The sequence below is a fragment of the Mastigoproctus giganteus genome, chromosome 5 (assembly GCF_048544385.1).
Source record: "Mastigoproctus giganteus isolate SK-2022 chromosome 5, ASM4854438v1, whole genome shotgun sequence".
NCBI lineage: Eukaryota > Metazoa > Arthropoda > Arachnida > Uropygi > Thelyphonidae > Mastigoproctus > Mastigoproctus giganteus.
The window spans coordinates 62,668,276-62,691,685 of NC_143579.1; the positions used below are offsets into that span (position 1 = coordinate 62,668,276).

Sequence of the window (23,410 nt, forward strand, 5' to 3'; positions counted from 1 at the left end):
AGTGTAGCCCTAATTTGCAATTCTACTCATGGTATATGTTATTAACCTATAAAGGCACACTGTTTGTTATTCTGATTTCCATTCTCTTGGTTAGGTATTGTCTCTTTACCTTTTCTTGTGAAAACCATATGTGGATTGTATAACGATATAGAAATATGATTTTTAAATTATCTTTTTTTGTTTGTGTTTGAATTTTCTGTATAAATTAGATACTGGTTGAAAGTTCTAACCTTTTCAGAATAATGTGTCATTTCTTTTTGTTGACATTTTGTATGTGTATGCATAAACCTGGACTTGTCTTTGTCACTTTTTATATGCTGTGCAGATTTTAATTTTTTTTTGTGACAATGCTATTGTTTTTGAAGGCTGTAACTTATATTGTACAAAAAATTCTGTGCTGATATGATCGTGTGTTTTTTCTCTATGTAAGATTAATCTAGAAATTTGGAGATGAGAAGCACATAGTGTGATTCACTTCCTTTGGTTTAAAAATGTTTCCACAGGTGATTGGTAGACATTTATGGTGATGTTATAATGTCTGTGCAGTATGTTAGGAAGTGGTGTTGAGAGTTCACCAATTGAACATTGAATATGTTTAATGAAGATACAGTAGAAGGCTATGCACGTTGAAAACAATACAGAACACTACATGTAGAATTGATACTGAAAAACTGAAGACATAGAGGGGACATTTCATATGGAATAGCACATATTTAAGGAAAAAGGATACTTTAAAGTTTGTGCTTTACTTCTCAATACATCAGATCACAAACTTTACTGATTTACAGCTCTCACATATTTTTAATGATGTACTGGAAGGAAACAAGTTTATGGGACATAGTGACAGGTAATGAAATGTGAGTTTATTCCTGAAGTAATGGAGACATTTTTTGATTTCAGAAAAATAAAAAAAAACAAAGCCTGTGTGTTGGTTAGAAAGGTCATGCCATTGCTGTTTTGGGACAGTGGAGTGATTCTCTTGGGGTTCATGATACATGGAATGACAATTAATGCAAATGTTTAAGCCAGTCATTACAAAGACTACAAAAACACCATTGGATCTGGTGAAGTGATTCTTCAACATGAAAATGCGGTGCTGTATCTGAAATTCAAAGGTTTCCAGTTTTTCAGTTGGGAAGTTCCTCAACTTCCTCCTCCTGTACAGTGCAGTCCCACCATCTTAAACTAATTTTTTGGGAGGCTGCTGAATAAACATCTGAGAGGTCAAAGATTTCAATCAGAATTTGGAGATGTAAAATGCAGTCCATTTTTGTTGCAGGAGTCCAGTTTTTGCATAAATAGTATATAAACTCGTTATCATATTGGGATAAGGGCCTTAACAATATGATTCTTATCTAGTGAAATAGTACTCAGAATGTGCAATACATTGTATACTTCTGAAATGCAAATATATGCTTGCAAAAAATGTGTGGGCTGGAGAATCTTACTTTTTAATAAACTTGTGTTATGGTAAATATAGCATTTATCATAACATTTGAAGGAAGAAAGGGGAGGGGGGAAGAGAGAAATATTATTATTAAAAATAATCTTGTATGTTTCCCATTAGTATGCATATGGAAGGTTTGATTTTAAAAGATAGATATTTAAAGAGATATATAAGTTTAATGTAATAGCCTAATTTTTTAAGATGATATGTAGATTTTTTTTTTGTTGATCTACTGAAAAATCTAATGTAATAACATTAGTACAATACAGTACTGTCACATTGAAGTACAGTACCCAAATTTTTAACCATGTTCTCTGTTATAATATGTTGTGCAAGATGTTTTGATTTTACACTTATATTTACAATATTGTTGATAATCCTGGCTGCCCATCAATGATTAGAGTATAGTAACTTTCCTCAGACCTTTTTACATTTGTTCCATAGAGGCTACTTTTTCAAGCATTAATCTCTCTCTCCTTTCCAGGATAGACAGAAAAATGTTGAAGAGTTCTTGCATTTTCTTTCTTTCTTACTTAGCTTGATAGTATTGTTCAACTGACATTATAACAGTTGAAGTGTTCCTAGAGTCTCTTTTCCAGGGATATCTAGCATTATTGTTTGACTGTATTCAATTTTCTGTTAATTGTCTTAATGCTTAATGTACATTCAGTAGTGTACCCAAATCCTTCTTTCACTAGATTCACTCAAAATGATATGCATATTACCATTAGCATTAGTAGAGGCATTTGATGCAAGAAAGCAAGCTTATGCAGCATCAGTCAAAAAAAAAAAAAAAAAAACCACTTCCACTTCACCCCTCTGTTCGTTTGAAATACCTGTCCAGCCGAGCCTTAAACTTATTTAGGCTATCAACTTCCACGAAAAGGGATGGAAGTCTGTTCCGCCAACCAACCACCCGCTGGTTAAAGGCAAATTTCCGCACGCCTATCGTACATCTGTCTTTCCTCAGTTTGAATTTATGTCCTCTCAGGTGATTATTCTGAGCAAGAGGCAGTACCCCATCAGCATTGAGCATGCTCAAACCATTCAAGGCTTTGTACACATCTATCAGATCACCTCGCCAGTGCCTAGGCTCCAGACACTGTAATTTGCAAACCTCAAGCCTTTCTTCATAAGAGCAACCCTTCGTTCTGTTCACTAACCTTGTTGCCCTTCTCTGTACTCGTTCCAGCAGCTCTACATCCTTCTTGAAATGAGGCCTCCAGGCCTGTATACAGTACTCTAGGTGTGGCCTGACCATTGCCTTATACAAGGGAATAATCACCTCCTTATCCCTACTAGAAAAATTCCTATATATCATTGACAATACACCATGAGCTACTCTTGCAGCCCGTCTGCATTGGCGCCTCCGTAGCCAGGTGGGAAGGAGCAGCAGTGCGTAGCACATGCTTCTTGATTAGACCGGAGTTCCAGCCCGTCACCACCAAATACGGAGGATGCGGAAAAAGTCAGGGAATGACCACCGCATATTCCCCGAGCAATATGGCCTTAGTTGCTAATGCTTTCAAAAAAAAAAAGCAAAAAAAAAAAAACCGTCTGCACTGCTCAGAGAACTTCATATCTGCCTGCACAACCACCCCCAGGTCCCTTTCATTCTCTACCACTATCAGCGTATTACCACAGAGTTGATACGTTGCTCTGGGGTTGCTGTTTCCCATATGTAGTACTTTACATTTGTCATTGTTAAACTTCATTTGCCACCTCTCAGCCCATCTGCTCAACCTTTCCAGATCCTGTTGCAGCAGCATAGTGTCAGTAGTGTCCTTGACAACCCTGCCAACCTTTGCATCGTCTACAAACGTGGACATTAAGCCCGATATACCATCATCAATATCATTTATAAATACAGAAAACAATAATGGACCAATACTGAACCCTGAGTGACTCCGCTAATAACATTAGTCCACGATGAGCAGTGTCCATTGATTACCACTCTGTCTTCTCCCCCTCAACCACCCCTTTATCCATAGCAGCAATTTGCCTCCAATGCCACACTGCTCCAATTTGTGCAGCAGTCTTCCATGTGCAACAGTATCACAAGCCTTTCTAAGATCCAAGTATATAATATCAAAGTTATTCCCTTCATCCAGTTCTTTTGTGACTGCATCATAGTATCCAATCAAATTGGTCAGGCAAGACTTCCCCTTAACAAAACCATGCTGTGTCCGAGCTATAACTGAAGTCTCGTCTAGATGATCCTTCAGTGCTTCTTTAACCAGTGCCTCCATCAATTTTCCGGGAACAGAAGTTAAACTCACAGGTCTAAAATTACTTGTGTCAGCCTTTGATTCTCCTTTCTGAATTGGGGTCACATTTGCACATCTCCAGTCCATGGGTACTTCCCCTGAGTCCAAGGAAGCTCTCATAATTATGGCTAAGAGTTTGCTTACTTCCTTTGCTGCCTCCTTTAATATAACTGGATAGATCCCATCCACCCCAGGTGCCTTTCTTGTGTTTATCTTCAACAATTTCTCCTCCACTTTACTCTCAGTTATTACAAGATTATCTAGCTTACTGCCAGAGTTGAATACACCGCTGGCATTCCCCTCGCTGAATAACTCCTCATGTGTGAATGTCGATGCAAAATATTCATTTAGTTTGTTAGCTACCTGAGCAGGATCATCAACAGTTGACCCATTGATATCAAGTGAACCAATCTGATTCATCCCCTTCCTTCTAGTGTTTACATAAGTAAAGAACTCTTTGCTGTTTTTCTTTGCATCCCTTGCCAAAGATTTCTCGTAATCTGCCTTCGCCTGCCTAACCTCCTTTGTAACTTGGTTACAGATCAACTTGTATCTATCATAGGCTTCTGTGTCACGTGTTAATTTGTATGTATCCCATGCATTTTTCTTCTATGCCATATGTCTCATTAGTTCATCTGAAATCCATTTAGGTCTAAACCTTGAACGTCTTAGTTGGAATGTAAAGCCTAGTAGCTTCCAAGATAAGTTCTTTGAATGCTTCCCATTTTGAATTTGTTGTTGGTAACATCATCAGTTGGTCCCACTGTATAGAATTTAAATACTGTCTCAGTCCATCGTAGTCGCCTTTACGAAAGCAATAACCCTTCCCTTTACCCCTAATGGTAGTTACCTCTTTGAGTAAATCCCACTTTAGCACATTGTGATCACTGCCACCTAGTGGTTCATTTATCTGCAGATTCTTAATGCATGAAGAATCACTACTGATAATCAAATCAAGAGTATTACTCCCTCTAGTTGCCTCCCGAACATGCTGATGTAGAAAACAATCATCCAGTAAATCCACAAAAGCCTTGCTAGTGTGTGAGTGACCAGCCCCCAAATTCCAGTCAATATCTGGGAAATTAAAATCCCCCATAATAAGACTCTCTGATTTACTGGCCCACTCTATTTCTCTGTACAGTTTCTTATTATACTCATCAGAGTCATTAGGCCTATAGCACACTCCTACTCTCAATTTTGATCTCCCAATGCTTATGTCGCTCTGTCTATACCTCCTTTCCTTTACCCTCTCCAGTACATCCTGTACTCCCTGAATCCTATTATTTTATATATATATATATATATATATATTTTTTTTTTTTTTTTTACTTGGTCTCTTTCCAGGAAGCTCAGATGACCTGGAGGAGACTAGCCAGAGAATTATGTGCAGCCTGACTACCTCCTAGTGGTGTGTGCGGGCAACATGGGGTCCCATATATACTCTGTGGAGACAAACAGTATCACTGTGAAAGCCAGAAAAATTTTTTGTGTTGTAAATGAAGTATTATGCTGGGTTCTGTTGGGTGTCCTGGCTTTTGGCCGCAGGGCTCCTGATGGGACCCCATGTTGCCCACACACACCACTAGGAGGTAGCCAGGCTGCCCATAATTCTCTGGCTAGTCTCCTCCAGGTCATCTGAGCTTCCTGGAAAGAGACCAAGTAAAAAAAAAAAAAAAAAAAAAAAATATATATATATATATATATATATATATATAGATATAAAAAACAATAGGGTTCAGGGAGTACAGGATGTACTGGAGAGGGTAAAGGAAAGGAGGTATAGACAGAGCGACGGAGGATGTAAGGGAAGGCATCCTCCACAGGTTGGGTGGGAATTCTCTCACCTAAGCGGAAGTGGAAGAAGAGGCCCCTCGAGAGGGTGGGAAGACAATCACGTATCAAGAGAGATATGGATGAAACAATTCAAGCGACCTGAGTGTCGTCCAGTAGCTAGAAGTGGTCACAATCTAGGTGAAGATGTTCAGTATATGAGAAAAGGGTGTTGATCAATGTGCATCAGTTCCAGGATGTTGTACCAGTGATCTTCTTCTGGTGAAGAGATCATGGGCTAAGGCAGAGAAAGTGTGGTACTGGTCTTCCTCATTGATCAGAAAATGTTCATTTCCTCGAGGCAAGGCATGTATTTTTGATATGAGCAACGTTCGCAGGTCCTCATAGAGCGGGCAAACATAGAATAGGTTATCCCAGTCTTCGTTTTCACCACAAAGACAGCGAGGGTCATCCACGATGTTCATAGAGGCAAGTTTGTGATTTATGGATCCATGGCCTGTAATCAGGAAAGTGGTATATAACCCTGGGCTGTACCATGCTGGAGCTTTAGGGTAGATCTGGGCTATTTCAGGTAAGAATTTTTTAGTGATGGAACCTTTGGCGGTGGTATTCCATCTGTTTTGCCAGGCGTTAAGAAGGTAGACTGCAAGGCACTTTTTTTCTTCTTTGATGGTGTTTGCTGGGTTTGTAGTGAAATCCAGGATGGTGGTAGGGAGTCCCCTTGCGAGCCGGTAGTGCACACCTTTGCGAATTATCTGCAGGTTTAGAGGGAGAACTCCTGCCAAGACTTGGAGCGCTGGGTTGCTTACTGTGCAGCAGGCATGGGTGATAGTGAGAAGGATATTACGCTGGATGGAGGTGAGCTTCCTTTGGTTACGAACAATGAGTGCACGATGATACCAGACACCTACACAGTAGGTTATAGTGGGAATTATAGCCTATGCAGTGAGCGGCGATTTAGGCCCCAGTCAGACCTGCTGATGCTCACTACCATTGCCGTGTAGTTTCTGACTTTGCGATGAAGGTAGTCTATATGCGGGTAAAACGTGAGCTTGAGGTCGAGAATTACCCCAAGGTACTTCAACTCAGTTGTCAGTTTGATAGTTCTACCAACAATTTTAATCTGCGGCGTCCTGCTTATTTAAAGGGTTCCTCTGAGTAGAATTGAAGTAGTTTTCTCAGGGGATATATGGAGTTTATGGAGGCTGGCCCATTCTTGTAGCTTTGTAAGGGCTCCGTTGGCTGTTGTTTCCAGGGAAGCTCTGGAGTTTCCAGTGACTGTCAGTATCAAGTCGTCTGCGAAGGCTTGGGTGGAACCAAGACTGGACATTGCAACTTGGTGCATTATGACTTAAGCTTTCGTCATGTCATAAAAGGTCAATCAGCCTACCTATCTACTTGCCAACCACACCACGTCGCACCATTGATTTACATTGATCCACAGTTCAGGTGTCTTATACCATGCCAATCAGTGGTGTGCATTTGTTTTTTGTTAAAGATTTGTTGGCTGTTGCTCTTTCATGAAAATTCATGGAACTGTTTGTCTGTGGCTGCTCACAGGTACAAGCTTAGATTCTGACATGATGAGGTAATCAGCTCTTGGGAACGTTTAATTTCTGAGCAGTAGCATGTATAGACATTTTCCCCACATGATATCCAGCTGTCATTCGCTTCTGAAACTCGTGTAAAAACCCTTAACTCCACAATCTGCACAAACTGAACCTTAATAACATCAAGCAGAAAAATCCTTAACCCATGTAGTTCTTTGTTTTTTCATTTTTTGTTTTTCTTATGAAGTTAAAAGTCAAAACTAATGACTGTGAAACAAAATAATAAACTCATCTTACTAACTGAGACTAACCTATTGATGAAGGTATATCAAGCTTGACATACAAGTTTTTAGATGATACAAAGGTTGGCAAGGATCTTGGTGGGCTAAGAAGTGGCAACTGAGGCTAAACACTTATTAATACAAGGCGATGCATATATGTAGCAGTAATCCCAGAATAAAATACTAATTCAGTGTTACAATCCTCAAAGTGGGGAGAATGGAAAAAGACCTATGAGTAATTGTACAGTCTGATATGAAGTTCTCTGAGCAGTGCAGATTGGCTGTTAGGACAGTGCATGAAGTTCTGCCAATGACATACAGAAATTTTGTGAGCAGGGAGGTGATAATCTCATTTATATGAAGTGAATGGCCAGGCAGGCTGCACCTTGAGTGCTGCATGTGTGAAAGCTCCATTTTACAAAGGATGTGAATCTATTGGAATAGTTGTAGAGAACAACAACAAGATTAGTCAGTGACAAAAAGGTACTCTTACCAGGAAAGACTAGTTCTGCAAACTGCAGCATATGGAAACTAGGCACTTGCAAGGACACCTGAGTGAAATGTTTTAAGGCTTTAAATGGGTTGAGTAAACTAAGTGCTGATGGCATCTTTACGCTTTCTCAGACAACACACATAAGTAGATATAAATTTAAGTTGAAAAATGATGGTTGCGGGATTGACAAGTGGAAATTTGCTTACAGCCAGAGGGTAATTGATTGTTGGAACAAACTTCCATCTGGTGTGGAAGTGAGAAGTTTGAATCAATTTAAGGAAGGTTTAGACAGATGGTTAAAGGAGATGTATAGATATTGTGGATATTTTTTTTATTATTTTTATTTTTTTGGCTGCTGTTGTATAAACTGGCTTCCTTGCATCATTTGCAATTACTAATGCTAACAATTTTTTCTAGCAAAAGTTGCAGATTCTAAAGGAAATTGATCTCTCAATTCCAAAAGTACCGATATTATGTCTCTATCACATTTCCATTGAAATACCAAAATTTTTTCAATTAAATGAACAAAACAGTAACTAAATCTGGCAACCAATTTCAAATACCATACAATGTTACATATATGATATCTTAAAACAGAGGGCTTATTCATTTTAAAATATTTTAATCAAACATATGACTACATACATTCTATTTCCTTGCCACTATCTGAATGGCAAATGTTTGCCACTCAGAGAGTTTTTCCTTATAGTTTTTTTTTTTTTTTGCTCTCACTCTTAAGAAACCAGCAGTAATCTCCCATCATAGCAATATCCCCACAACTTTTGCTTTTCATCAGAACACATCATGGATGTCCCGATAAAAAGATGACACTGGAGACTCATAATTATCTTCTTTCCTTCTTCTAAGGAATCCATGCACAACTGCTTTAAATGATTGCAAGATCTAGTTCACTATCTACAGCTTTGTTTCAAATAAGGGCAAGACGGAAATGGGCAATTAAAAAAGTCAATAATTAAAGAATTTGTATTTTCCAAATACAAATATGCCATCTTAAAGTGCATAGCATGCTGTTTACTTTTTTAAGATGATACTCTTAGACTTCCATCTTTGTGCAGACACTGCTCTAACCCTCCACTCATGTTTTTCGTGATATGCTGTAGTATCTCCAAAAGAATTACAGCAATTTCTTTACAAATTCTTTCTTCCAACCCTTCGATATTTGTGGGTGATGACAATACGGTGAGGTGGTATTACTAACCAATATGGTGGTGATGATGAAATGTGGGCAATACTTCAATTCAATCGCTATTGTTGTTGTTGTTTCGTAATCAACTAATTTACATATAATCAATTATTTTGATTATGTGCATCACTACTGCTAACCATTGATCCTGGCTGTTAGAAGAAAATAAATACCAAAAGGTTTCTGCCATGGGTGGCAATGGTTAGCCCAAAGCCACCTAAGTGGTATGTTCCAAATCATAAACTTTTTTTGCAACCAGCTGGTTTATGCCAGCTCTAAGCACATCCAAGATCACCTCCCATGATCCTTTGCTTTTAATGCTTTACTTTACTTTAAATTTTGTAAGATATCCATTTCTCTGGTTACCAAAAGGTTTCTGCCATGGGTGGCAGTGATTAGCCCAAAGCCACCTAAGTGGTATGGTATGCCTTGAATCATAAATGTTTTTCTGCAACCAGCTCTTGGATGTGCTCAGAGCTGGTTTATGCCAGCTCTGAGCACATACAAGGTTTATGCCAGATCTGAGCACATCCATGATCACTTCCCATGATCCTTTGTGCGATCTCCTCTCTCAACTCCATTCTTTTGCCTTTTCCGTGATGCTTTGAGCTGGTCAAACCATGGGAAAGGCAAAAAGAACAGAAATAACATCATTGATGTCACTTCTGGAAAGTAACTGAGTTAGTGTCAGACCCTATCCAGAAAGTAACTGACGCCATCTCTGGAAATTGTCATTTGACATCATTTCCATTTCTTAAAATCATGACAAATTGGTTTTGCTACTGTCCAAAATTTAGTAGGTGCCAAACCTACTAAACACAAAAGATGTTTACAGATCAAAAATTAAATTATTTAGTGTGCATGTATTGTGGACTCACGAACAGTATTTTTTTGATAGTCAGTCATTCCTTAAGGCTTCAATCTGTTGATTGAGATATGCAAATAATTTCAGCAGATGCCTAAGAATTTGCTGTAAGTGGGTCTTGGAGAGGAGAGGTGAGGTGTCTTTGAGGGGAAATACTATCTGTAGACTTTTCCATTACAAAATAAATTGCAGAAACATCTTTTTCTGTCTACTTTGGTTAACTCCTCTCCTCATCTCAACAAACCTGTTACTGCAAATGAATGGAATCACCATCAATGCTCTGCACCATTTGCCCTTCCTGATAAAAAAAAATGAAAAACTTAAATTGCGTAAACCCAAAACTTTCAGATATATATCAAATGCCGTGCAAGATTTTGTTAATTTACTATTCTTTTTAAATGATTTTTGGATTTGTGGTGTTACATTTGGTAATAATACAAATTTGTAATTCTCTGTTAACTCTTATAGGTGTTCCTCCCGTTGTTCCTGAATTATCAAGTGATGATGATACCAGTAACTTCGATGATATTGAAAAAGATGATACTACTGAAGAAAGTTTTCCTGCATCAAAAGCATTTTCAGGGAATCATCTTCCTTTTGTTGGGTTTACATATTCTGGAGACTATCAGTAGGTTTTTTCTTTACCTTTCATAGAAAGAATTAATACATTGGTTTGGAAAAATTATTTTAAATTATGTGTACTAAAATTATGCATTCAGCATATGTGAAACATTAAAGTTAAATTTTCATATATACTTTACTATAGGGGCAGATGGTAATATTACCAAGACTTATGAACAAAGGAAACACTCAGCCACATTATAACTTCTGTCCCAACTTCTGTTGTATTTCAATGTTTGTGACCACTACTTGGTTTCTTCATTGTGTTTCAGTGCAGTCTGTCATTTGGTTTGCATTGATTGCTTGTACCTTCATGATGGTTGGACGGTTAGTAACCCTGGATATAACACCCATGCATGCAAGTCCTGAAATTTGCCACCTAGTGTACTGGAAGTGACTACCTGGGTGCGAACTAACATAAGCACAGGTTGAGGTGTGGCATCCACATTACACAGAGGAATGCCACCCCTTTGTATTACCAGGCAATTCTAGGTGGTAGATGACTCCCATCAGTACCACCACTTTGCTTATTAGAGGCTTGAAGTGGTGGAAGCCATGTTTAGTCTCCAGAGAAAAACTCCGGTAAACTCCCTTTCCCCCATCTCTTCCATCATGCAGCACGATTGGTGTCTTTTGAGGTTATGATAACATAATGGCAAGATCCAATATTCCTCACATTACAGCTCTAAAACGATGTTTGCAGGCCAGCTGCTAGATAATCCACGAAACTAAACCTGTTGGTAACTCTCTAGGAAACTTCCAGATCAGCTAGTGTATAATCTCACTACCTTTCACTGCCAGAAGATATTGACTGGATGGAGTCTGAGTAGTGTGTATGGCTGGGGATGGGAAACAGAAGGCATCGTCGAGGCCACGGGATGTCAGGGAGCTGCATGTATTCTTGCCATGTACACACCATATCCAAAAACTTCATTACTTCATACAGCATGTTCACCCCCCCCCCACACACTTTTTTCTTACTATTGAATACACCATGAATTGTCAAACTAATAGAGCAAACTTATCTGCGAAAAGATCTAAACCTCCCAAACATTTCCTAGTTCATTTCACAAATATATGTAGTCTCAGTTCTAATCTCAATAATGTCCATTTCCACTTACAGTCTGCCAAACTCCATGTAGATTTTTTTTCTCTCAGTAGTAGTAGTAGTGGCATGTAATGCAAGAAAGCAAGTGTATGAGCTTATGTAGCATCAGCCAAAAAAAAACAAAAAAAACACACCATTCCCTTCAAATGCCTGTCCAGTTCCTCCTTAAATTTATTTTTTCAACCTATCAACTTCCACAACGACAGATGGAAGTTTGTTTCAGCAATTAACCACCCGCTGGCTAAAGGCAAATTTCCGCACATCTATTCTACATCTGTCTTTTCTTAATTTGAATTTATGTTCGTAATCTGAACAAGTGGAAGGATCCCATCAGAATTCAACGTGCTCAATCCATTCAAGGCCTTATATACCTCAATCAGATCACTGCGCAGGTGCCTTGTCTCCAGCCACAGCAATTTGCAGAACTTAAGCCTCTCTTGGTAAGAGGATCCCTTCATTCCCCTCACCAATCTTGTTGCCCTTCTCTGTACACGCTCAAGTAAATCTACATCCTTCCTAAAATGAGGCCTCCAGACCTGTATGCAGTACTCAAGGTGTGGCCTGACCATTGCCTTATACAGAGGGACAATCATCTCCTTTTCCCTGCTAGCAAAATTCCTATATATCATTGACAAAACCCCATGACCTGCCCTGGCAGCCTGTCTGCATTGCTCAGAAAACTTCATATCTGCCTGCACAATTACTCCCAGGTCTTTTTCATTTTCTACCACCTTAAGTGTAGTACCACACAGTTGGTACATTTCTCTGGGGTTACTTCTACCTATATGCAGTACTTTGCATTTGTCAAGAATCTCAGTTATCGTTTGATTCAACCACTGCTCATCTCAGTTGGCCTAATTATTCGCTATATGATTTCTTTTGCTTCAGAGGTGATATTTATGCATTTATTTGCTCTGATATTCCTTGTCAGAGACACTGTAATTTGGAATCTCTTCCTTTCAATCTTCTCTGGCTTAAAATCTCTGTTCCATTCTGTAAAATCATCTGTTGCATCTATTGTTCTCCCAACTCCATTAATCATTTGGAGCTCTTTGACACTTGAACTAATCCAGTCCAACTTTCTTAACAGTGAGGTAATTTTCCTTGGTGATTTTAATGTTCATAACAGCTCCATCTTTCCATTTTCTAGTCACATGGACCCAGCTGGTTGAGATGCTGAGGCTTTTGAAATTACTAATGATCTCGCACAGATTATTCCTTTATCTACCAGAATACTAGACAATTCTTACCACACAGCCAACACTCTTGATCTTTTTCTCCCCTAATGCAGGTGTTCCTGTTCCCCAAGGTTCAGTTCTTTCTCCTACTCTTTTTACTCTTGTATATTAATGACTTTCTCCTCACGACCAGAAATCTTATCCATAGTTTTGCTGATAATAGCTCATTGTGTTTTACCTTCCAATTTGAGAAACCTTACCCCTGTATAAACAGCTTCAACTTCTTGAATATCTACTACCTAATCCAATTACCTAAATGCTTATCTCCAGGTAATTCTCCAGTGGGGCAAAGACAACTTAGTTGATTTCAATCCTAAAACTCAGTCTTGTCTTATCTCGCAAAAAGGTTTCTTCTGCTCCTGTGTTTATCTTCGATGACACTCAGATTTATAGACACAATCACATATCTCTATTGGGGATTGCTCCTACTTCTAATCTGTCTCGTCCTCCCTACCATGAAATATTATTCCCGCATCTGGAGCGGTGTTCAAACCTCTCTCAGACTTCTAGATTCCATTCAAAGGAAGGCAGTTAGGTTAATTTATGACCCATCTCTAACAAAGTCTTTCCATTCTCTGTCTCATAGATATGCTGTTTCTGCTGCATGCATTTTCTGTAGATACTTCCACGGGCACTGTTCTTATGAATTTGCTTCTATAATTCCCAATCTGTGTTCTAAACCAGTCAGCATCCTTTTACTATCCAACTTCAAATTCACACTACCAACTCTTTTTCTTCCTCATTTATTCCTTCAACTTGCACTTTCTGGAATAATCTTTCTTTATACATATTTTCTGAAAATGACAGTCTGCAGAAATTCAAGTGTAATGTCAGCAAACGTCTTTTTTCATGTTCTCAACTTTTAACCCGTGCATGGTACTAAGTACTATAGGTTCTAATACCTCTCACGCATAGGGGTTTCATTAAAAAAACATTTGATGTTAATTTATTATGTTAAATCTGTTAATTATGATTTTGTTCAGTGTTAATTTACATATCGGCATTTAGTTTATTCCTGTTAATTGACTGCTTCAGTGTTTAAATATGCATTTAAATAGGTTATATTTTTGTATTTAACTTATAGAGGGTACTGGCCAGAACAGATTTTTAACTTCTTAAGTTTGAGTTCTATTCAGTATCTACTATCCAGATTATTTAAGGATATTCATTGGCACTTGACTGGATAGTAGCCAGTGACTGAAATATGAACTGGTTTTGAGTTTACAAGCAGTTGCCCATGTTGAAAGATGGTGCTTTACAGTTCTCAGTTTGTTTGTTTTTTCTTTTTTCCCCTTCTGTTTATTATTTGTTTAGAAAAAGTGGTGCTCATCCTTTGGGTGGTGCAGGCGTATATCTCCTTGAGCCAGCTGAAATATGCACTTCTGGAGGTGAGTGTTGTTATTGTTTTATGTCTTTGTTATTTTATTTTGGTGTATTCAATTTTTAGGTTGGGTTCGTATATAGGAGCAGAATCATACCATATCAATCTATCCCCCCCCACAAAAGCAGGAATTTTCTGTATTTGTAACATGATTTAGCGTTTCCTTTATTCGTAAATCTTAATTACTAAAATCTCATGCCATTGTTTTTTTATTACATTAATAAATATGTAAGAAAACCACATACATACCATTTGTATGAAGGGAAAATAGCTGCTTGATTGCATAGAATTTTCAGATTGATGTGATCCTGTGGCAGTTTTCAATATTGTCTTCTATTTGCTTTGAGATTCTGTTTCCTTCATTTATCTTCTATAACAATTTTTGCATTTCAACCAAAATCTTGTAATTTGTGGTCTTGTAAAATTCTTACTTTCTTTTCCTCACATCCCTAAAGGTGGCCTCTCTCTGATACAGGTAATTTTCAAGACAACTTGACATTTGTTTATAGTATTGGTAATTTCTAAATTTTAGTGCATTTCACTTTTCATGATATGATTATATTCTCAATTTTTGCTTAAGTTTCAACCTTGCTCTTACTGATTTTAATTTACTTACACATTCAAAATAGTTGCTAGGCAGATGATTCTTGTTTTGGATGAATCCACTACACTTAAAACAAGCTTGTTTTAGACTACCCTAATGCAGTCATTCAGCTATTAATATAAATGGAATAGCTTTGAACTGCAAATTGTAGTATAAGATTAAAGCAGAAGAAAACAACCTCCAGATCAATTTTTAAAATTTAATCTGCAGGGTAAGTCATAATTATGTATAAACACTTTAATATCGCAGATAATTTATTCAGCAAACATGAAATAAAAAAGGTTTAATATACACAGAAATTGCGATTACCCTTGCATTTTTTTTTTTTTTTTTTTTTTGCTTAAATGATGCCATATAGTGCAAGGAAGCCTGTGGCTTCCTTGCACTATATGGCATCATTTAAGCAAAAATCATCACCCAACGAATCCTGGAATGTTTGTGGTTATATGAGTGTATTCGTATGCAAAAAGTTCTGAGGGAGTGGAAATATGGTTGTCAGAGTGAAAAGGTGGAAGCATATCATCTTGTTGAAGGTACATCACTGTATTGAGAAACAGGTTTCTTTTTTCAGGAACTGCATCCTTTATTAATAATTCAAGATAACTGTCCAGTAACACTTTCATTGAATCTGAAATATCTATTTCTCCTACGAATGGAAAATCCCATTACACACTGATCCCTGGCTGGTTAACATTTTTTTGTTGAATGGACTGTCACTGTCCTCAGAAATGCAGTGGAATGTTGCTTCGTCTGATGATTGATTACACCCTGGAAATTGCCAGCTTCACTTTCTGACAGTACTTATTCACAGAATTGCTCTCATTTATCAGAGTCATCTTTCTGATTTTTATGCAGTAGTTGAAGCATGAAAGGTCTGAATTTAATATTTTTTTTAAGATTCTCCTAATATTCTAACTTAAATATAATTTTCTGGAACAGTTTTGTTTTATTTGGCTACTTCTCACATGCATGTCCATCTACTTGGATGTTTTTGCCACTTTAAACTCTTCTTTCTTCAAACTCATCACAGAAGCATATTATTGTTAAGGAGTTTACTTATGCATAGCTTAATGCACACACATCATTTATACTACCAAGGTAGTTCTAATGCATTGTTTTAATTATATCTCATATTGTGAATACCCTCACAGTGAGTTGTCATGGTATTGCACTATCTAATAATTAATGCTTCACCAATGGAGAAGACTAATATTACTTATTTTCAGCAGATACCACTACCCAACAACACTGTTTCAAGGCTTTTTGGCTTCTCTTCAGTGGGTGGATAGGTACCCTGGTGTTTCAATAGTGACAACCCAGTTATGAAGTTTAACTCCACAATATGAGAGATGCCTGATGGTGTGCAATGGTTTAGTCTAAAAGACATTTCTTGGCTGAAGCCTCAGAGTGAAGGTATTCAGAATATGAAATTCAAAATATAATTAAAGCGATGCATTAAAACTACCTTGGTAGTATAAATGTTGCATGTGTGCATTAATCTTTGCATAAGTAAACTCCTTCATACTCTGAGGCTTCAGCCAAGAAATGTCTTTTAGGTTATTGTTAGATGCATTGGCACCTTTCTCCCATATTTGACTTTCCCATACATGCTGAAGAAAAGAAGTGTCTTTTTGAATGTGCTCCTTTTCCTTAGACATTAATTGATAATTATCTATACTCAACGGGTTACCAGTTAATATTCTTAGAAATTGTTAATTCAACTTTAAAATCAACTACTTTTTTTTTTTTACAAAATATGATTAATTATAGTGTTTATACATAAATCTGGTTCATCTTGTAATCTTCATCATCAGTGTTCATCATTCAGTGTTCAAGGGCAGGTCCAAGCATACAACTCATTAACACTTTTCCATATCTCCCCATCTTCAACCCTCCTCTTCATCTCTCCACACCATAATCCTCTCTCAGTTCATCTATCATAGTTTTCCTCAATCTCCTTATGGGCCTATTCTCTTCAACTATTCCCCTCCATCACATCCTTCATCAATCCCTTATCTCATAACACATGTCCAGTCCAATCATGATACGAAAAGATGGTACCTTAGTCCCAACACACATCATAATTCTAACCTTTAATACACTGAATCTACCAGCTTCAGTCAGATTGCCATGCTCTACCCTTTCCCCTTAAGATGCCACAAATGCCAGAAATTTGGTCACTCCCAGACAGCATGCCATGTAGTTTCAACATGTCCAAACTGTGGCTGCACAGCTCATACTCAGAATTCAAGGCACAAATTCTGCAGTGCCCTAATTGCAGGGGCAACCATCCAGCATACTCTAGAAGATCTCTGGAAGCTAGGGAAGAAAATACAAAAATACAAGACTGAAAATAGTCGTATATCAAGAAGCTAGAAAACAAGTTAAATTAAGCATGCCAAAAAGCTCTTATGCTTTGGTTATCCTCTCTCACCAATCAGTAGCATGTTAGATGGAAGGGGCACTGGCATGATCAGTTCTATCGATCCAGCTTACATCTAAACCAAAGACAGTAGACCAAAGTAACAACACACCACTCACAGTTCCAAAGCATAACCCACTGTAAAGAAGCAGAAGAATTGCAAAAATCAGATCCTGTTGAGGTTAAACAACCACACCCAACAAGGATGGATACCGATGATGTGATCTACCAAGAAGATCTTCTACAATTACATGCAGATGGTGATATGGAAGATAACAATGATTCAGCATGCTCCAACTTTCCCAGAAAAGAAAAATCTAAACTTGACCATTATAAAACAACCCACTCATAATCAGCCAGATTCATCTCCCTCTCATAAAACCAAATAATGGAACACATTGTCCAACGGAATTGTAGAGGCCTTCACAGTAACATCGATGATATCCATGAATTAATTCAGCACTGCAATCCTCTTGCAATGTGCTTGCAGGAAACAAATTTGATACCTCAGGTCTCAATTACAATCAAAAATTATACTATATTCAGACAAGACAGAGCTGACACTAATAGTGCTCGTGGATTCAAGCATCCCCTCCAGACACATCCCATTGCAAACTGCCTTAGAAGCCATTGCCACACATGTAAATGGTATTACTCTGACACTGGTTTCAACCTATCTTCTGCCAAATCATCAATATACTATTCAGGAAATCGAAGAACTTATTTTGCAGTTATCATCTCCATTTTGTGTACTAGGAGACTTTAATGCCCACCATCCACTATGGGGTTCCCCTACCTCAGACAGACGGGGAAAGCTTATCGAAATGCTGATCGACAGACAGAATTTAATGTTACTAAATACTGGCTTTGCTACGTATATCCATCTTCCTACAGGTTCAACATTTGCAATAGACCTTTCCATTTGTTCTCCAAGCCTCTTTTACAAGTATAGATTGGGTAACTCTGAGTGATCCTTATAGCAGCGACCATTATCTGTTAATCTGCAAAATTCAAACATCCTATTCCTTTCCAACAAAAAATCCAATTAAATGGAAATTTTAAAAGGCTGACTGGACAAAATGCACAATGCACATATCATTTGACAACTGTACCATTCAGTCTTGTTCTGTCAACAGTGTTACCAAGCACATCACAAATCAAATGCCGACAGTTGTGTCCACTGCCATTCCTCAATATCAAGTAAGAAATAGATGAAAAATAAATTACTGGTGGAATGAAGATTGCAGCAATTCAAAAAAAGGGAAAAACAAAGCATGGAACCTTTTCTGCAAATATCCAACCACCTCCAATCTTATTAATTATAAATGTCTTAGAGCAAAACCTCATTATATCAGATGTAAAGCAAGAAAAGGAAGTTGGATTAACCTCTTCAGTTAATAAAAGTACTGATATCAGATTAATCTGGAGAAAAATAAAATGTTTAAACAGTAAATTTCCTCCTTTATCCACCCCACTACTGAACTGGAATGGACAGGAGCTCTCTACTCCTACAGAAATATCAAATGCACTGGGAATCGTATTTTCTTAGTTGTCTTCTTCTATAACTTATGATAAATCATTTCAAAAACTTAAAACAGTTACAGAGAAATCCAGACTGAATTACACTGACAATTCTGCTTTACGTTATAATCAACCATTTACCATGCTTGAGCTGCAGCAATCTCTTACCAACTCAAGAAACAGTGCTGCTGTCCCTGACGGGATATACTATGTAATGCTCTGAAATTTGGATCAAAGACCACTGTCTTCACTGCTCATATTTTTCAATCAAATTTTTTCTGAATATACCTTCCCAAGTTCCTGGCATTATTCTTATGTACTAGCAATTGCAAAACCCAGTAAAGATCATCCTGTTCCTCAAAATTACAGGCCTATATCTCTTACCAGCTGTCTGAGCAAAACCCCCGAGAAAATAATACCTCGCTGTCTCACTTGGTTCTTAGTGTCCCAAAACTTGATTAACAACAACCAATGTGGATTCTAGAAAAACTGATCTTTATTGGATCCCATGATCAAAGATGAGGCAAACATTAGAAATGCTTTCATCAAAAAGGAACATCTCTTCATGGTCTATCTTGATGTTGAGAAAGCCTTTGACAATATGTGGCATTTAGGCATTTTAAAGGATCTACATTCTCTTGGCTTGAGAGGCAATTTACCATATTTTAACCAAAATTTTCTATAACAAAGATTTTTCCAAGTTCGTTATCGGAGAATCCTCTCTAAAAACTTTATTCAAGAAGAAGGAATTCTGCAAAGGTCTGTTCTCAGTGCCACTTTGTTCGCACTGAGAATGAATCATGTAATTGAACTCATCCTGAAAACTGTGGAATCTTACCATTTCGCTGACAATCGCACAATTTCCTGTCATTCTCAAAACATGGATTACATTGAATGCCAACTGCAAATATCAATCAACTGCATCCAAACATGGATGACACAAAACGGTTATAGACTATCCAGCTAGAAATCTACTGCCATTCACTTCTGTACCAGATGCATTTTGCATCTGGTACAGGATAACCACTTTCCATAGCTAATAGTATTCGTCTACTAGGCTTAATTTTTGACAGTAAGTTAAACTATTAAAAGCACATTGAACATCTCTGGACTGCTTGTCAAAAAAAAAACTGAACATATTCACAGTCTTATCAGCCACAACATGGAGAGCAGATCATTACAGCCTGCTTCATTTATGTCCATAATCAGATCACACTTGGACTATGACTCGCCTGTCTTTGATTCTTCTAGAGAGAGTGCTTTATCTCGCCTCAACCCTATTCAACATTCAGCTCTTAGGACAGCTCTTGGTGTTCAGAACATCTCCAGTGCAAAGTTTGTATGTTGAAGCCCATGAACCTCCTCTAAATATCAGGAGAAAGATGTTGCTGCTGAATTGTGTAACCAAGATCCAAAGCCAAGCGACCAATCCTAATTGGTCAATACTTTATGATCCACAGTTTACTATCTTTTGTAGAAACAAACCACCGCCAGTTCGGCCTGCTGGTATTAGGCTAAAAGAACTAGCAGAAGATTGGAATATATCCTTAAATAAAATCCTGCAAGATCCTATAGATCCTGACCCTCCATGGTCAGTGATCATGCCATTTTGTGACAATTATTTCCACCAATGGGGAAAACACTCTCTATCAGACATTAACATTCAACAGCTACACATTGCACATACTCAACGTTATCCCAACTTCGCTAAAATATATACTGAAGGATCGAGGTCTGAGAGTGGGTCGGGGTACAGCTGTGGTACGCCTTGATACTACCATTTCTCTGTCTCTTCCCATAGAATGTAGTAGTTACACGAGTGAATTGTATGCTATAAAGCTTGCTCTGGAAAATATTTTCCATCTGTCAATCCAAAAGAGCATAATATACACAGACTTGCAAAGTTCCTTATTAGCCATGCAAAACACTCCCCACCTACTCATCTGTTAATAAAGCTCATCAGAATGGAGTTTATTTGTCTCAGAGAACATCAGCAAAAGGTCTTTCGCTGGATCCTAGGCCATACTGGAATACCAGGAAATGAAATCGTGGATGTTGCTGCTGCAAAATATCCATCTGGTACAGCCCCAATGAATTTCCTAGTACCATTCACAGATTATAAAATGAATATTTAGAGTATATGCAAAGATCGCTGGACTCTTCAATGACAAGCACAAATCCATAATAGCTACTTCAAATTAAACCTGCACCAAAATTATGGGCTTCCAACCTCATTACAAACAGACAAGAAGTAATTCTAGCCAGAGACAGAATCTCCTATACTCATTTAATCCATCTGTTCTTTTTGTCAGGGAATGACTCTCTTTAGTGTAATCACTGCCACACTCCAAAGGCTCCTCCGTAGCCAGGTGGGAAGGAGCAGTAGTGCGAAGTACACGCTTCTTGATTAGACCGGGGTTCGAGCCCGTCACCACCAAATACGGAGGATGCGGAAAAGTCAGGGAATGACCACCGCATATCCCGGAGCAATATGGCCTTAGTTGCTAATGCTCCTAAAAACCAAATAACAAACAAGCCACACTCCACTCATAGTCAAACATATACTTTTGGAATGTACTCTGTATAATAATGCTCACCTAGTGTCATTCAGTTCTCTGGCAAGTTTAAAGGAACCTTTGTCGCTTAGCCATATCATAGATGAAAAATCAAATCTCAGAATTCTTCTCCTTCCTAAAATGAATAGGATTATATAACCATTTCTAACTACTTCTACATCAACAAACACATGCAGTACAAATCACTTTCATAAGTGCAGTATGGTCTAAATAGCCATTGCACTTAAAACCCCACCACCAACAACATATATAATTCTCACTGCAGTCTGGCTCCAGAGGACCATTGTGAACTTGTCAAAGATTTCAGATGATACAAAGGTTGGTAGAGTGGTTAACGACAGTAATGAGTATGCTATGCAACAAGATTTAGAAAAATTAGGTCAAGGGGCTGAGAAATGGCAGTTGAAGTTTAACGTTGACAAATGCGAGGTACTGTATATGGGTAGCAGTAATCTCAGAGTAATTTAGTTGTGTGGAACTACACTCAGGGTAGTAGAAAATGAAAAAGAACTGGAGTAATTGTGCAGTCAGATATGAAATTCTCTGAGCAGTGCAGATGTGCTACTAGGACAGCTCATGGGGTTTTGTCAATGATATACAGAAACTTTGCTAGTAGGGATAAGAAGGTGATTATCCCTTTGCACAAAGCCATGGATTAGGCCACATCTAGAGTATTTATACAGGTCTGGAGGCCTTATTTTAGAAGGATGTAGATCTGCTGGAATGGCTGCAGAGAAGGGCAACCAGACTGGTGAAGGGAACAAAAGGGTACTCTAGACACATGCAGGGTGATCTGGTTGAGGTGTGTAAGGCCTTGAATGGATTGAATAAGCCGAATCTGAATGGTATTTTTCCTCTTGCTGAGACTACACACATGCAGGAACATAAATTTAAGTTGAGGAAGGATGGTTGCAGGATAGATTTGTGGAAGTTTGCCTTCAGTCAGCGAGTCGAGTGATTGTTAGAATAGGCTTCTATCTGTTGTTCTGGAAGTGGATGGTTGAATAAATTCAAGAAAGAACTATACAGATTCTTGGAGGGGAAGTGTGTGTGTGTGTGTGTTGCTAATACTATGTAAGCTTGCTTTCTTGCATCATTTGCCACAACTTCACCAACATCCTTTGCAGTGTGCAATATCACTTGGTGCCATGTGTTGGTCCCTGTTTTTGAGAACAAGGGTGCTTGACTTATGGGAGTATAAGGTCATGCAGGAAACTTATCTGAGAATGGCCTACTCCAATATCATTGTGTTATGCTGAGTTTTCAACAAGATGATGCCAGTGCTCTCACAGCATGGATGTGTATGGACACTGTATAATGTTTGCATGCAGACTGATTTCTCACTTGGGAAACATCAACTGGGCTGTCTGCTTACCTGATCTTTCAGCACCTGATGTGCTTAAATGGTAAGACTTTTAATTATGAGACCTCTGAGTGTTGAGTATTGCATATCATATTTCTATTAATTTTAAGCGTGTTGAGTATTGCATATCATATTTCTATTAACATGCACTTGAGTGTATGTTATCCTATTAAATCAGTTTAATTAGTTTTTTCTTATATATGTTTCAGGTTGCTCTCAAGAGGTGGTAAAAAGATAAACACAGATGAGGTATGATATAGTGATAACATTTTGTTACTTCTCTTTGAAATGTAACTTTTAATTTACTCCCCCAGCCTCTATGGGCTTTTTCCTCCTAAATACTATTAAAAGTTAAATTTTTTTTTTAATTTTAAAGTTTTAATAGTATTTAGCTTAGATTATATTAGTTTAAAAATGTCCTTTATGCTTTAAAGGCATTAGTTTAGAAATATTCCTTGTTTGTTGTTCTGTTTTAGTCATTTGAAATTTTGGATAAAATTGAGAAATTTTAATTGCAAAAGAATGAAATGAATGACTATAATCTTATTTTTTTTTTGTACAGAAAAAGTATTTATATTTTTTTCATTTAGAAGAAAGGTATATTTATTTTATTGTTTTGGCTATTTTTACCCTCAACATTTTAAATTCTGAGCAAGTTAATTTGTCTTATTACAAGTG

General features: G+C 37.7%; 1 protein-coding gene across 1 annotated transcript in view; it reads left to right on the forward strand.

Annotated features, from left to right (window-relative positions):
* Rok (Rho associated coiled-coil containing protein kinase) overlaps positions 1 to 23,410 on the forward strand; it is a 403,168-nt gene that overhangs the window by 140,512 nt on the left and 239,246 nt on the right. The window contains exons 13-14 of the mRNA XM_090374570.1: positions 10,367 to 10,526; positions 22,942 to 22,981. Coding sequence (XP_090230696.1) covers positions 10,367 to 10,526; positions 22,942 to 22,981 — 200 coding nt within the window. The remainder of the gene's footprint in view (positions 1 to 10,366; positions 10,527 to 22,941; positions 22,982 to 23,410) is intronic.